We start from the raw sequence: 15,230 nt of genomic DNA, 5'->3' as shown, positions 1-15,230 counted from the left end.
GTATTTAACATTTATACACTAAACATGTATTTAATATTAATACACTAAACCTGTATTTAATATTTATACACTAAACATGTATTTAATATTCATACACTAAACATGTATTTAATATTAATACACTAAACATGTATTTAATATTAATACAAAAACATGTATTTAATTTTAATAAACTAAACATATATTTAATATTAATACACTAAACATGTATTTAACATTTTTACACTAAACATGTTTTTAATATTAATACACTAAACATGTATTTAATATTAATACAAAAACATGTATTTAATTTTAATAAACTAAACATATATTTAATATTAATACACTAAACATGTATTTAATATGAATACACTAAACATGTATTTAATATTCATACACTAAACATGTATTTAACATTTATACACTAAACATGTATTTAATATTAATACACTAAACATGTATTTAATATTAATACAAAAGTATGTATTTAATTTTAATAAACTAAACATATATTCAATATTAATACATTAAACCTGTATTTAATATTAATACACTAAACATTGATTTAATATTAATACACTAAACATATATTTAATATTTATACACTAAACATGTATTTCATATTTATTCACTAAACATGTATTTAATATTCATACACTAAACATGTATTTAATATTAATACACTGAACATTTATTTAATAATCATATACTAAACGTATATGTAATTATATACTAATCATATATTTAATATTCATACAGTAAACATGTATTTATTATCCTCTAAATAAGGCACACTTGGAAATAATGAATTTCTTTATGTGTGCAGTTGCGGCAGAAGTCCACAGGAGGGCGCACGTTCCCTCTAAATAAGTCCGGTCCTCTCCGTCTCTCTCTCTTTTTTTCCTTTTTTTTGGGGGTTCTTTTATTTATTTTTTTTACATAAGTTTGGTTTCTCATACACTTATATTTATACACTAAACATGTATTTAATATTAATACACTAAACATGTATTTAATATTAATACAAAAACATGTATTTAATTTTAATAAACTAAACATATATTTAATATTAATACACTAAACCTGTATTTAATATTAATACACTAAACATGTATTTAATATTTATACACTAAACATGTATTTAATATTAATACAAAAACATGTATTTAATTTTTAATAAACTAAACATATATTTAATATTAATACACCAAACATGTATTTAATATTCATAAACTAAACATGTATTTAACATTTATACACTAAACATGTATTTAATATTAATACACTAAACCTGTATTTAATATTTATACACTAAACATGTATTTAATATTCATACACTAAACATGTATTTAATATTAATACACTAAACATGTATTTAATATTAATACAAAAACATGTATTTAATTTTAATAAACTAAACATATATTTAATATTAATACACTAAACATGTATTTAATATTTATACACTAAACATGTATTTAATATTCATACACTAAACATGTATTTGATATTTATACACTAAACATTTATACATATTCATACACTAAACATTGATTTAATATTAATACACTAAACACGTATTTACTAAATTGCCCTAGTGTGTGAATGTGAGTGTGAATGTTGTCTGTCTATCTGTGTTGGCCCTGCGATGAGGTGGCGACTTGTCCAGGGTGTACCCTGCCTTCCGCCCGATTGTAGCTGAGATAGGCGCCAGCGCCCCCCGCGACCCCGAAAGGGAATAAGCGGTAGGAAATGGATGGATGGATGGATAAACACGTATTTAATATTTATACACTAAACATGTATTTAATATTTATACACTAAACATGTATTTAATATTCATACACTAAACATGTATTTAATATTAATACACTGAACATGTATTTAATAATCATATACTAAACGTATATGTAATCATATACTAATCATATAAATAAATAATAAATAAATGGGTTGTACTTGTATAGCGCTTTTCTACCTTCAAGGTACTCAAAGCGCTTTGACACTACTTCCACATTTACCCATTCACACACACACTCACACACTGATGGAGGGAGCTGCCATGCAAGGCGCCAACCAGCACCCATCAGGAGCAAGGGTGAAGTGTCTTGCTCAGGACACAACGGACGTGACGAGGTTGGTTCTAGGTGGGATTTGAACCAGTGACCCTCGGGTTGCACACGGCTACTCTTCCACTGCGCCACGCCGTCCCTTATATTTATTTATATATTTATATATTTAATATTTATACAGTAAACATGTATTTAATATTAATACACTGAACATGTATTTAATATTCATACACTAAACATGTATTTAATATTAATACACTGAACATGTATTTAATAATCATATACTAAACGTATATGTAATCATATACTAATCATATATTTAATATTCATACAGTAAACATGTATTTATTATCCTCTAAATAAGGCACACTTGGAAATAATGAATTTCTTTATGTGTGCAGTTGCGACAGAACTCCACAGGAGGGCGCACGTTCCCTCTTAATAAGTCCGGTCCTCTCCGTCTCTCTCTCTTTTTTTCCTTTTTTTTTGTTTCTTTTATTTTTTTTTACATAAGTTTGGTTTCTCATACACTTATATTTATACACTAAACATGTATGTTTGCATAAGATTCACTATTATTTCAATTGTTTTTTCAAAATATAAGGAATAAATACAAACTAAAGACCAAAGTCTTAACTAAAACCACTTTGTTAATGTAGGAACTTGAGGTCCTTAAAACTTCTGTGGACACGGACAACATTTATGAGGACGTCCTCCTCCAAATGCTGGACAAGGAAGTCACCAAAGGTACAAAATCAAACGCCGTCTTGCATATTCAGGGCCTGATTTACTAAAGTGCCGATACCATTCCTGACAGAGCATGCAAACATCTTGTCACACACGTCTGACTGAGGATTCTCTTTGCAGCACCAGCATCGAGTGTGTGTGTGTGTGTGTGTGTGTGTGTGTGTCAGTACGGACCTACTTTTCAGGGCCGCTAAAGAAAACACTAAACAGTGCTCGCAAAACGGTGATGAGTGTTGATAAATCACATTGCATGTGCTTAACAGCTACATTTGCATCTTTTTCTCCCAGTCTTGTGGACCTTTTGTATATTTAGCAACAATAATGAAGACACACGCCTTATTCTGCTCACTTTACCCATGCAGTACACTTTGCACACCTGGAGTAGATCAGCTTTGCGTGTGCAATCAAGTTGGCACGCCTTTCAGCACACAAAGACTTTTAGCAAATCAGACACTTAGTCTCCCAAGTGCATAAGTGCATTCACTCATGCATACTTGCATTCATCTTTCAAGTCCATTACACTTGCATACTTAGTCTTTTCAGTGCACATTTAGTAAATCGGACACTTAATCTTTCAAGTGAATAAGTGCATTCACTCATGCATACTTGCATTCATCTTTCAAGTGTGTTACACTTGCATACTTAGTCTTTTCAGTTCAAATTTAGTAAATCAGACAGTCTTTCAAGTGAATAAGTGCATTCACTCATGCATACTTGCATTCATCTTTCAAGTGTGTTACACTTGCATACTTATTAGTCTTTTCAGTTCACATTTAGTAAATCACTCCTCTCTGAGCTGCCACCTTATCGTGGTAGAGGAGTTTGCGTGTCCCAATGATCCTAGGAGCTATGTTGTCCGGGGGCATAAAGCCCCCTGGTAGGGTCTCCCAAGGCAAACAGGTTCTAGGTGAGGGATCAGACAAAGAGCAGCTCGAAGACCTTTATGAAGATGAAAAATCATGGACCCAGATTTCCCTCGCCCGGACGCGGGTCACCGGGGCCCCCCTCTGGAGCCAGGCCCGGAGGTGGGGCACGATGGCGAGCGCCTGGTGGTCGGGCCTGTTCCCATGGGGCCCGGCCGGGCACAGCCCGAAGAGGCAACGTGGGTCACCCCTCCAATGGGCTCACCACCCATAGCAGGGGCCATAGAGGTCGGGTGCATTGTGAGCTGGGCGACAGCCGAAGGCAGGGCACTTGGCGGTCCGATCCTCGGCTACAGAAGCTAGCTCTTGGGACGTGGAACGTCACGTCACTGGGGGGGAAAGAGCCTGAGCTAGTGCGCGAAGTCGAGAAATTCCGGCTGGATATAGTCGGACCCACTTCGACGCACAGCAAGGGCTCTGGAACCACTTCTCTCGAGAGGGATTGGACCCTCTTCCACTCTGGCGTTGCCGGCAGTGAGAGGCGACGGGCTAGGGTGGCAATTCTTGTTTCCCCCCGGCTCAAAGCCTGTACGTTGGAGTTCAACCCGGTGGACGAAAGGGTAGCCTCCCTCCGCCTTCGGGTGGGGGGACGGGTCCTGACTGTTGTTTGTGCTTATGCACCAAACAGCAGTTCAGAGTACCCACCCTTTTTGGGAACACTCGAGGGAGTACTGGAAAGTGCTCCCCCGGGTGATTCCCTTGTCCTACTGGGAGACTTCAACGCTCACGTTGGCAACGACAGTGAAACCTGGAGAGGCGTGATTGGGAAGAATGGCCGCCCGGATCTGAACCCGAGTGGTGTTTTGTTATTGGACTTTTGTGCTCGTCACAGTTTGTCGATAACAAACACCATGTTCAAACATAAGGGTGTCCATATGTGCACTTGGCACCAGGACACCCTAGGCCGCAGTTCCATGATCGACTTTGTAGTTGTGTCATCGGATTTGCGGCCTCATGTTTTGGACACTCGGGTGAAGAGAGGGGCGGAGCTTTCTACCGATCACCACCTGGTGGTGAGTTGGCTGCGATGGTGTGGGAGGATGCCGGACAGACCTGGCAGGCCCAAACGCATTGTGAGGGTCTGCTGGGAACGTCTGGCAGAGTCTCCTGTCAGACAAAGTTTCAATTCCCACCTCCGGAAGAACTTTGAACATGTCACGAGGGAGATGCTGGACATTGAGTCCGAGTGGACCATGTTCCGCACCTCTATTGTCGAGGCGGCAGATCGGAGCTGTGGCCGCAAGGTAGTTGGTGCCTGTTGGGGCGGCAATCCTAAAACCCCTTGGTGGACACCAGCGGTGAGGGATGCCGTCAAGCTGAAGAAGGAGTCCTATCGGGTCCTTTTGGCTCATAGGACTCCGGAGGCAGTGGACAGGTACCGACAGGCCAAGCGGTGTGCAGCTTCAGCGGTCGCGGAGGCAAAAACTCTGACATGGGAAGAGTTCGGGGAAGCCATGGAAAACGACTTCCGGACGGCTTCGAAGCGATTCTGGACCACCGTCCGCCGCCTCAGGAAGGGGAAGCAGTGCACTATCAACACCGTGTATGGTGCGGATGGTGTTCTGCTGACCTCGACTGCGGATGTTGTGGATAGGTGGAAGGAATACTTCGAAGACCTCCTCAATCCCACCAACACGTCTTCCTATGAGGAAGCAGTGCCTGGGGAATCTGTGGTGGACTCTCCTATTTCTGGGGCTGAGGTCGCTGAGGTAGTTAAAAAGCTCCTCGGTGGCAAGGCCCCAGGGGTGGACGAGATCCGCCCGGAGTTCCTTAAGGCTCTGGATGCTGTGGGGCTGTCTTGGTTGACAAGACTTTGCAGCATCGCGTGGACATCGGGGGCGGTACTTCTGGATTGGCAGACCGGGGTGGTGGTTCCTCTCTTTAAGAAGGGGGACCGGAGGGTGTGTTCCAACTATCGTGGGATCACACTCCTCAGCCTTCCCGGTAAGGTTTATTCAGGTGTACTGGAGAGGAGGCTACGTCGGATAGTCGAACCTCGGATTCAGGAGGAACAGTGTGGTTTTCGTCCTGGTCGTGGAACTGTGGACCAGCTCTATACTCTCGGCAGGGTTCTTGAGGGTGCATGGGAGTTTGCCCAACCAGTCTACATGTGCTTTGTGGACTTGGAGAAGGCATTCGACCGTGTCCCTCGGGAAGTCCTGTGGGGAGTGCTCAGAGAGTATGGGGTATCGGACTGTCTTATTGTGGCGGTCCGTTCCCTGTACGATCAGTGCCAGAGCTTGGTTCGCATTGCCGGCAGTAAGTCGAACACATTTCCAGTGAGGGTTGGACTCCGCCAAGGCTGTCCTTTGTCACCGATTCTGTTCATAACTTTTATGGACAGAATTTCTAGGCGCAGTCAAGGCGTTGAGGGGTTCCGGTTTGGTAACCGCAGGATTAGGTCTCTGCTTTTTGCAGATGATGTGGTCCTGATGGCTTCATCTGACCGGGATCTTCAGCTCTCGCTGGATCGGTTCGCAGCCGAGTGTGAAGCGACCGGAATGAGAATCAGCACCTCCAAGTCCGAGTCCATGGTTCTCGCCCGGAAAAGGGTGCAGTGCCATCTCCGGGTTGGGGAGGAGACCCTGCCCCAAGTGGAGGAGTTCAAGTACCTAGGAGTCTTGTTCACGAGTGAGGGAAGAGTGGATCGTGAGATCGACAGGCGGATCGGTGCGGCGTCTTCAGTAATGCGGACGTTGTACCGATCCGTTGTGGTGAAGAAGGAGCTGAGCCGGAAGGCAAAGCTCTCAATTTACCGGTCGATCTACGTTCCCACCCTCACCTATGGTCATGAGCTTTGGGTCATGACCGAAAGGATAAGATCACGGGTACAAGCGGCCGAAATGAGTTTCCTCCGCCGTGTGACAGGTCTCTCCCTTAGAGATAGGGTGAGAAGCTCTGCCATCCGGGAGGAACTCAAAGTAAAGCCGCTGCTCCTTCACATCGAGAGGAGCCAGATGAGGTGGTTCGGGCATCTGGTCAGGATGCCACCCGAACGCCTCCCTAGGGAGGTGTTTAGGGCACGTCCAACCGGTAGGAGGCCACGGGGAAGACCCAGGACACGTTGGGAAGATTATGTCTCCCGGCTGGCCTGGGAACGCCTCGGGATCCCCCGGGAAGAGCTAGACGAAGTGGCTGGGGAGAGGGAAGTCTGGGTTTCCCTGCTTAGGCTGTTGCCCCCGCGACCCGACCTCGGATAAGCGGAAGATGATGGATGGATGGATGGATGGATGGATTTAGTAAATCAGGCAGTCTTTCAAGTGAATAAGTGCATTCACTCATGCATACTTGCATTCATCTTTCAAGTGTGGTACATTTGCACACTGAGTCTTTCCAGTGCATAAGTGCATAAGTGTGTTCACACGTGTATACTTACCCTCAATCTCTCCAGTGTGTTACACTTGCACGCTTAGTAATTCAAGTGCAAAAGTACGTTCACACTTGTACAGTATACGTTATACTAAGACGCAATATTTTAGGTGTTAAATTGTATACTTACACTCAGTCTTCAAAGTTCATAAGTGTGTTTACACTTGTATGTGTACTTACCCTCAATACTTTAAGTGTGTTGCACTTGTATACTTGCACTTAGTCTTCCAAGTGTGTTCACACTAGTGGATTAACTTGCCCTCAATATTTTAGGTGTTACACTTGTATACTTACACTTAGTCTTTCAAGTGCATAAGTGTGTTCACACATGTATATGTACTTATCCTCAATATAATAGGTGTGACAAAGTCTACTAAGTGCGTTCACACTTGTATACGTACTTACCCTTAATACTTTAGGTGTGTTACACTTGTATACTTAGTCTTTCAGGTGCATACTTCACACTGATCACTATACAACAAAATGCAGTACACTGTCACTCCCCAAGTGTTGAGTGTGCAATGACGGACACTCAACATTGTCAATAGTGGCCATCTTGGCTACGTGGCGTAAGGGGCGGGACTACAAACCTAAAGGTAGGCCGTCATCACCGCCTCATTCCAAGCTGGAAAAATCAGTTCCTAGTGTTTCTATAGTGAAGACGTAGGAAAAAGCCAGCAGGTTTGTAATTTTGGCGATCCAAAGGTTGGTTTAAGTTGAAATGGCAAGAAGAAGGTAAACATGTTGATGTACACACGCCCACAATGTTTGGAGACGCAGTCCCAGAGTGAAAGTACATTTGTCTTGCAGTGGTGTCAGAGGCAGTCCCAGAGTGAAAGTACATTTGTCTTGCAGTGGTGTCGGAGGCAGTCCCAGAGTGAAAGTACATTTGTCTTGCAGTGGTGTCGGAGGCAGTCCCAGAGTGAAAGTACATTTGTCTTGCAGTGGTGTCAGAGGCAGCCCCAGAGTGAAAGTACATTTGTCTTGCAGTGGTGTCAGATGCAGTCCCAGAGTGAAAGTACATTTGTCTTGCAGTGGTGTCAGAGGTAGTCCCAGAGTGAAAGTACATTTGTCTTGCAGTGGTGTCAGAGGCAGTCCCAGAGTGAAAGTACATTTGTCTTGCAGTGGTGTCAGAGGCAGCCCCAGAGTGAAAGTACATTTGTCTTGCAGTGGTGTCAGAGGCAGTCCCAGAGTGAAAGTACATTTGTCTTGCAGTGGTGTCAGAGGCAGTCCCAGAGTGAAAGTACATTTGTCTTGCAGTGGTGTCAGAGGCAGTCCCAGAGTGAAAGTACATTTGTCTTGCAGTGGTGTCAGAGGCAGTCCCAGAGTGAAAGTACATTTGTCTTGCAGTGGTGTCAGAGGCAGTCCCAGAGTGAAAGTACATTTGTCTTGCAGTGGTGTCAGAGGCAGTCCCAGAGTGAAAGTACATTTGTCTTGCAGTGGTGTCAGAGGCAGTCCCAGAGTGAAAGTACATTTGTCTTGCAGTGGTGTCAGAGGCAGACCCAGAGTGAAAGTACATTTGTCTTGCAGTGGTGTCAGAGGCAGTCCCAGAGTGAAAGTACATTTGTCTTGCAGTGGTGTCAGAGGCAGTCCCAGAGTGAAAGTACATTTGTCTTGCAGTGGTGTCGGAGGCAGTCCCAGAGTGAAAGTACATTTGTCTTGCAGTGGTGTCAGAGGCAGCCCCAGAGTGAAAGTACATTTGTCTTGCAGTGGTGTCAGATGCAGTCCCAGAGTGAAAGTACATTTGTCTTGCAGTGGTGTCAGAGGTAGTCCCAGAGTGAAAGTACATTTGTCTTGCAGTGGTGTCAGAGGCAGTCCCAGAGTGAAAGTACATTTGTCTTGCAGTGGTGTCAGAGGCAGCCCCAGAGTGAAAGTACATTTGTCTTGCAGTGGTGTCAGAGGCAGTCCCAGAGTGAAAGTACATTTGTCTTGCAGTGGTGTCAGAGGCAGTCCCAGAGTAAAAGTACATTTGTCTTGCAGTGGTGTCAGAGGCAGTCCCAGAGTGAAAGTACATTTGTCTTGCAGTGGTGTCAGAGGCAGTCCCAGAGTGAAAGTACATTTGTCTTGCAGTGGTGTCAGAGGCAGCCCCAGAGTGAAAGTACATTTGTCTTGCAGTGGTGTCAGAGGCAGTCCCAGAGTGAAAGTACATTTGTCTTGCAGTGGTGTCAGAGGCAGTCCCAGAGTGAAAGTACATTTGTCTTGCAGTGGTGTCAGAGGCAGTCCCAGAGTGAAAGTACATTTGTCTTGCAGTGGTGTCAGAGGCAGTCCCAGAGTGAAAGTACATTTGTCTTGCAGTGGTGTCAGAGGCAGTCCCAGAGTGAAAGTACATTTGTCTTGCAGTGGTGTCAGAGGCAGTCCCAGAGTGAAAGTACATTTGTCTTGCAGTGGTGTCAGAGGCAGTCCCAGAGTGAAAGTACATTTGTCTTGCAGTGGTGTCAGAGGCAGTCCCAGAGTGAAAGTACATTTGTCTTGCAGTGGTGTCAGAGGCAGTCCCAGAGTGAAAGTACATTTGTCTTGCAGTGGTGTCAGAGGCAGACCCAGAGTGAAAGTACATTTGTCTTGCAGTGGTGTCAGAGGCAGTCCCAGAGTGAAAGTACATTTGTCTTGCAGTGGTGTCAGAGGCAGTCCCAGAGTGAAAGTACATTTGTCTTGCAGTGGTGTCGGAGGCAGTCCCAGAGTGAAAGTACATTTGTCTTGCAGTGGTGTCAGAGGCAGCCCCAGAGTGAAAGTACATTTGTCTTGCAGTGGTGTCAGATGCAGTCCCAGAGTGAAAGTACATTTGTCTTGCAGTGGTGTCAGAGGTAGTCCCAGAGTGAAAGTACATTTGTCTTGCAGTGGTGTCAGAGGCAGTCCCAGAGTGAAAGTACATTTGTCTTGCAGTGGTGTCAGAGGCAGCCCCAGAGTGAAAGTACATTTGTCTTGCAGTGGTGTCAGAGGCAGTCCCAGAGTGAAAGTACATTTGTCTTGCAGTGGTGTCAGAGGCAGTCCCAGAGTGAAAGTACATTTGTCTTGCAGTGGTGTCAGAGGCAGTCCCAGAGTGAAAGTACATTTGTCTTGCAGTGGTGTCAGAGGCAGTCCCAGAGTGAAAGTACATTTGTCTTGCAGTGGTGTCAGAGGCAGCCCCAGAGTGAAAGTACATTTGTCTTGCAGTGGTGTCAGAGGCAGTCCCAGAGTGAAAGTACATTTGTCTTGCAGTGGTGTCAGAGGCAGTCCCAGAGTGAAAGTACATTTGTCTTGCAGTGGTGTCAGAGGCAGTCCCAGAGTGAAAGTACATTTGTCTTGCAGTGGTGTCAGAGGCAGTCCCAGAGTGAAAGTACATTTGTCTTGCAGTGGTGTCAGAGGCAGCCCCAGAGTGAAAGTACATTTGTCTTGCAGTGGTGTCAGAGGCAGTCCCAGAGTGAAAGTACATTTGTCTTGCAGTGGTGTCAGAGGCAGTCCAAGAGTGAAAGTACATTTGTCTTGCAGTGGTGTCAGAGGCAGCCCCAGAGTGAAAGTACATTTGTCTTGCAGTGGTGTCAGAGGCAGTCCCAGAGTGAAAGTACATTTGTCTTGCAGTGGTGTCAGAGGCAGTCCCAGAGTGAAAGTACATTTGTCTTGCAGTGGTGTCAGAGGCAGTCCCAGAGTGAAAGTACATTTGTCTTACAGTGGTGTCAGAGGCAGTCCCAGAGTGAAAGTACATTTGTCTTGCAGTGGTGTCAGAGGCAGTCCCAGAGTGAAAGTACATTTGTCTTGCAGTGGTGTCAGAGGCAGCCCCAGAGTGAAAGTACATTTGTCTTGCAGTGGTGTCAGAGGCAGTCCCAGAGTGAAAGTACATTTGTCTTGCAGTGGTGTCAGAGGCAGTCCCAGAGTGAAAGTACATTTGTCTTGCAGTGGTGTCAGAGGCAGTCCCAGAGTGAAAGTACATTTGTCTTGCAGCAGAGGCAGTCCCAGAGTGAAAGTACATTTGTCTTGCAGTGGTGTCAGAGGCAGTCCCAGAGTGAAAGTACATTTGTCTTGCAGTGGTGTCAGAGGCAGTCCCAGAGTGAAAGTACATTTGTCTTGCAGTGGTGTCAGAGGCAGCCCCAGAGTGAAAGTACATTTGTCTTGCAGTGGTGTCAGAGGCAGTCCCAGAGTGAAAGTACATTTGTCTTGCAGTGGTGTCAGAGGCAGTCCCAGAGGGAAAGTACATTTGTCTTGCAGTGGTGTCAGAGGCAGTCCCAGAGTGAAAGTACATTTGTCTTGCAGTGGTGTCAGAGGCAGTCCCAGAGTGAAAGTACATTTGTCTTGCAGTGGTGTCAGAGGCAGTCCCAGAGTGAAAGTACATTTGTCTTGCAGTGGTGTCAGAGGCAGTCCCAGAGTGAAAGTACATTTGTCTTGCAGTGGTGTCAGAGGCAGTCCCAGAGTGAAAGTACATTTGTCTTGCAGTGGTGTCAGAGGCAGTCCCAGAGTGAAAGTACATTTGTCTTGCAGTGGTGTCAGAGGCAGTCCCAGAGTGAAAGTACATTTGTCTTGCAGTGGTGTCAGAGGCAGTCCCAGAGTGAAAGTACATTTGTCTTGCAGTGGTGTCAGAGGCAGTCCCAGAGTGAAAGTACATTTGTCTTGCAGTGGTGTCAGAGGCAGTCCCAGAGTGAAAGTACATTTGTCTTGCAGTGGTGTCAGAGGCAGTCCCAGAGTGAAAGTACATTTGTCTTGCAGTGGTGTCAGAGGCAGTCCCAGAGTGAAAGTACATTTGTCTTGCAGTGGTGTCAGAGGCAGTCCCAGAGTGAAAGTACATTTGTCTTGCAGTGGTGTCAGATGCAGTCCCAGAGTGAAAGTACATTTGTCTTGCAGTGGTGTCAGAGGCAGTCCCAGAGTGAAAGTACATTTATCTTGCACTGGTGTCAGAGGCAGTCCCAGAGTGAAAGTACATTTGTCTTGCAGTGGTGTCAGACGCAGTCCCAGAGTGAAAGTACATTTGTTTTGCAGTGGTGTCAGAGGCAGTCCCAGAGTGAAAGTACATTTGTCTTGCAGTGGTGTCAGAGGCAGTCCCAGAGTGAAAGTACATTTGTCTTGCAGTGGTGTCAGAGGCAGTCCCAGATTGAAAGTACATTTGTCTTGCAGTGGTGTCAGAGGCAGTCCCAGAGTGAAAGTACATTTGTCTTGCAGTGGTGTCAGAGGCAGTCCCAGAGTGAAAGTACATTTGTCTTGCAGTGGTGTCAGAAGCAGCCATTCTGCAGAGGTACAACTTGTGCAACGACACCCCAGACCTGCTGGGACATTCCAGCCGCTCCAGCCTGGCCTCACTCTCCCTCTCTGCACCACAAAGTCCTGACCGAGACTTCATTTCCACGCGCACCAGCGAGGGGCGGCCTACCGTTTCATCCGACATCCCCAAACACCAAGACGGGGACGTGGCCCCCAAGGCGCCCGGTGACGGAGATCACATGACCTCACAGGAGGACACCCACGCTTCCAGTCCCAGTCCGACACGGCCAGCGGTGGAAATGTCCACAGCGGATGTTGGCTCCAACCCAAAAGATGAGGATGGAAAACAGGAGACGCACAAAGACGCACGACTCCACGCTCAACACAGCCAGACCTTAGACCAGGCCGCTCCTAAGTCCCAAAACCTGGTGGAGGTAAATGCCTTGAAGAGTCCCACACCTCAAGTTCGCACTGAAATGACCACCTGTCTCATCCACACTCATGCTGAAACTGCTGAATCAGCTAGAATTGCTGAAACTGCTGAATCAGCTAAAATTGCTGAAACTGCTGAATCAGCTAGAATTGCTGAAACTGCTGAATCAGCTAAAATTGCTGAAACTGCTGAATCAGCTAGAATTGCTGAAACTGCTGAATCTGCTGAAACTGCTAAAATTGTTGAAACTGCTAAATCTGCTGAAACTACTAAATCAGCTAAAGTTGCGGAAACTGCTAAATCAGCTGAAACTGCTCAAATTGTTGAAACTGCTAAATCTGCTGAAACTACTAAATCAGCTAAAGTTGCGGAAACTGCTAAATCTGCTGAAACTGCTAAAATTGTTGAAACTGCTAAATCTGCTGAAACTACTAAATCAGCTAAAGTTGCGGAAACTGCTAAATCTGCTGAAACTGCTAAAATTGTTGAAACTGCTAAATCTGCTGAAACTACTAAATCAGCTAAAGTTGCGGAAACTGCTAAATCTGCTGAAACTGCTAAAATTGTTGAAACTGCTAAATCTGCTGAAACTACTAAATCAGCTAAAGTTGCGGAAACTGCTAAATCTGCTGAAACTGCTAAAATTGTTGAAACTGCTAAATCTGCTGAAACTACTAAATCAGCTAAATCTGCTGAAACTACTAAAATTTCTGAAACTGATCAATCTGCTGAAACTGATAAATCAGCTAAAATTGCTGAAACTGCTAAATCTGCCGAAACGGCTGAATCAGTTAAAACTGCTGACTCAGCTCAAGGTCCAGAAGTTGGTGAAACTGCTAAAAGTGCTGAATCGGCAAAATCTGCTGGGGTTTTTAAAGTTGCTGAAGTTGCTGAATCGGCAAAATCTGCTGGGGTTTTTAAAGTTGCTGAAGTTGCTGAATCAGCGGAAGTTGCTGAATCTTCTAAGTTGTTTGAAACTGCCGCAATCGGTGAATCGGCTCAAGGCGCTAAAACTGCACAAGATGTCAAAGCTGCTAAATCAGCACAAGCTTCTCAAATAGCTGAAACGGCCAAAACTGCTGAATCCGCTCTAAGTATAGAAGAAGCTGAGGCTCTTAAAAAGGCTGAAGCTGCTAAAACGGCTGCATCTGGAGAAGCTGCTGAAACTACTGAAGTTGCTAAAACTTCCAAAACTGCTGAAGTTGCTAAAATTGCTGAAGTTGCTAAAATTGCTGAAGCTGCTAAAAAGGCTGCATCTGTAAAAGTTGCTGAAACCGCTGAAGTTGCAAAAATTGCTGAAGCTGCTAAAACGGCTACACCTGTTGAAGTTGCTGAAACCGCTGAAGCTTCTAAAACTGCCGAAACCGCTGAAGTTGCTAAAATTGCTGAAGCTACTAAAACAGCTGCATCTGTAGGAGTTGCTGAAACCGCTGAAGTTGCAAAAATTGCTGTAGCTGCTAAAAAGGCTGCATCTGTAGAAGTTGCTGAAACTGCTGAAGCTTCTATAACTGCCGAAGCTGCTAAAATTGCTGAAGTTGCTAAAACAGCTGCATCTGTAGAAGTTGCTGAAACCGCTGAAGTTGCAAAAATTGCTGAAGCTGCTAAAACGGCTGCATCTTTGGAAGCTGATGAAACCGCTGAAGTTGCTCAACCTGCTGAAGCTTCTAAAGCTGCCAAAGCTTGTAAAAGTGCAGAGGTTGCTGGTGGAAGTGGTTGAGGTGGTGAAGCAGTGAGGCCTTCTAGAAGGAGGAAGAAGCTGCTCCTGACTCCCAACTGGCGACGTATGAAAACATTCTTGAGTGCTGCTACAAAATCAGAGTGGGCCTAAAATGCTTTTTTCCGTTCTAAACATCCCCATGAGGAGATTTCCCATAAAAAAAAAAAAAAAGAGAGAAATAAAACATATTTATACACAATATCAGATATTTCCTGTTTGTACAACCTCAGCTCATGATGAAAATATATCTTGTGTGGACTTAAACATAAACATTTTCATACATTTGTTTTATTTTGTAAAGATGGGACATGCTTAATTTTCAAATGAAGGTACATATTAATTCCCTTTTATTTAGAAAATAGTTCAGGTTTGAATCACCCGATGTGTTTTAATGTCCTTTGCTCTAAAATACATCCAAGGATAGAGATGTCTGATAATGGCTTTTTTGCCGATATTCCGATATTGTCCAACTCTTAATTACCGATACCGATATCAACCGATGTATGCAGTGGTGGAATGAACACATTATGCCTAATTTTGTTGTGATGCCCTGTTTGATGCATGAAACAATGTAACAAGGTTTTTCAAAATAAATCAACTCAAGTTTTGGAAAAAAAATGCCAACATGGCACTGCCATATTTGTTATTGAAGTCACAAAATGCATTTTTTTTTTTTTAACATGCCTCAAAACAGCAGTTTGGAATTTGGGACATGCTTTTCCAGGAGAGAGAATGAGGAGGTTGAGGTGGGTTGTAGGGGGTAGCGACGGCGTGTATTGTGGCTCCCGGAAGAGTTAGTGCTTCAACGGGTTCTGGGTATTTGT

The 15,230-nt window shown here is 44.3% G+C and overlaps 1 protein-coding gene across 1 annotated transcript; it reads left to right on the top strand.

Annotated features, from left to right (window-relative positions):
• Positions 1–2,713: 2,713 nt before the first annotated feature.
• On the top strand, positions 2,714–15,030 carry LOC133535608 (chromosome partition protein Smc-like; the record flags this gene model as incomplete). The annotated part of the gene is made up of 2 exons (XM_061875565.1): positions 2,714–2,801; positions 12,263–15,030. Coding segments are annotated over 2 exons (2,232 nt in total), but the record flags the coding sequence as incomplete, so codon positions are not given.
• Between the last annotated feature and the right edge of the window lie 200 nt (positions 15,031–15,230).

The sequence above is a fragment of the Nerophis ophidion genome, linkage group LG16, assembly GCF_033978795.1.
Source record: "Nerophis ophidion isolate RoL-2023_Sa linkage group LG16, RoL_Noph_v1.0, whole genome shotgun sequence".
In the NCBI taxonomy this organism is placed as follows: Eukaryota; Metazoa; Chordata; class Actinopteri; order Syngnathiformes; family Syngnathidae; genus Nerophis; species Nerophis ophidion.
The sequence above is the reverse complement of the archived record's forward strand: the minus strand, read 5'-3'. Positions and strand labels throughout refer to the sequence as shown.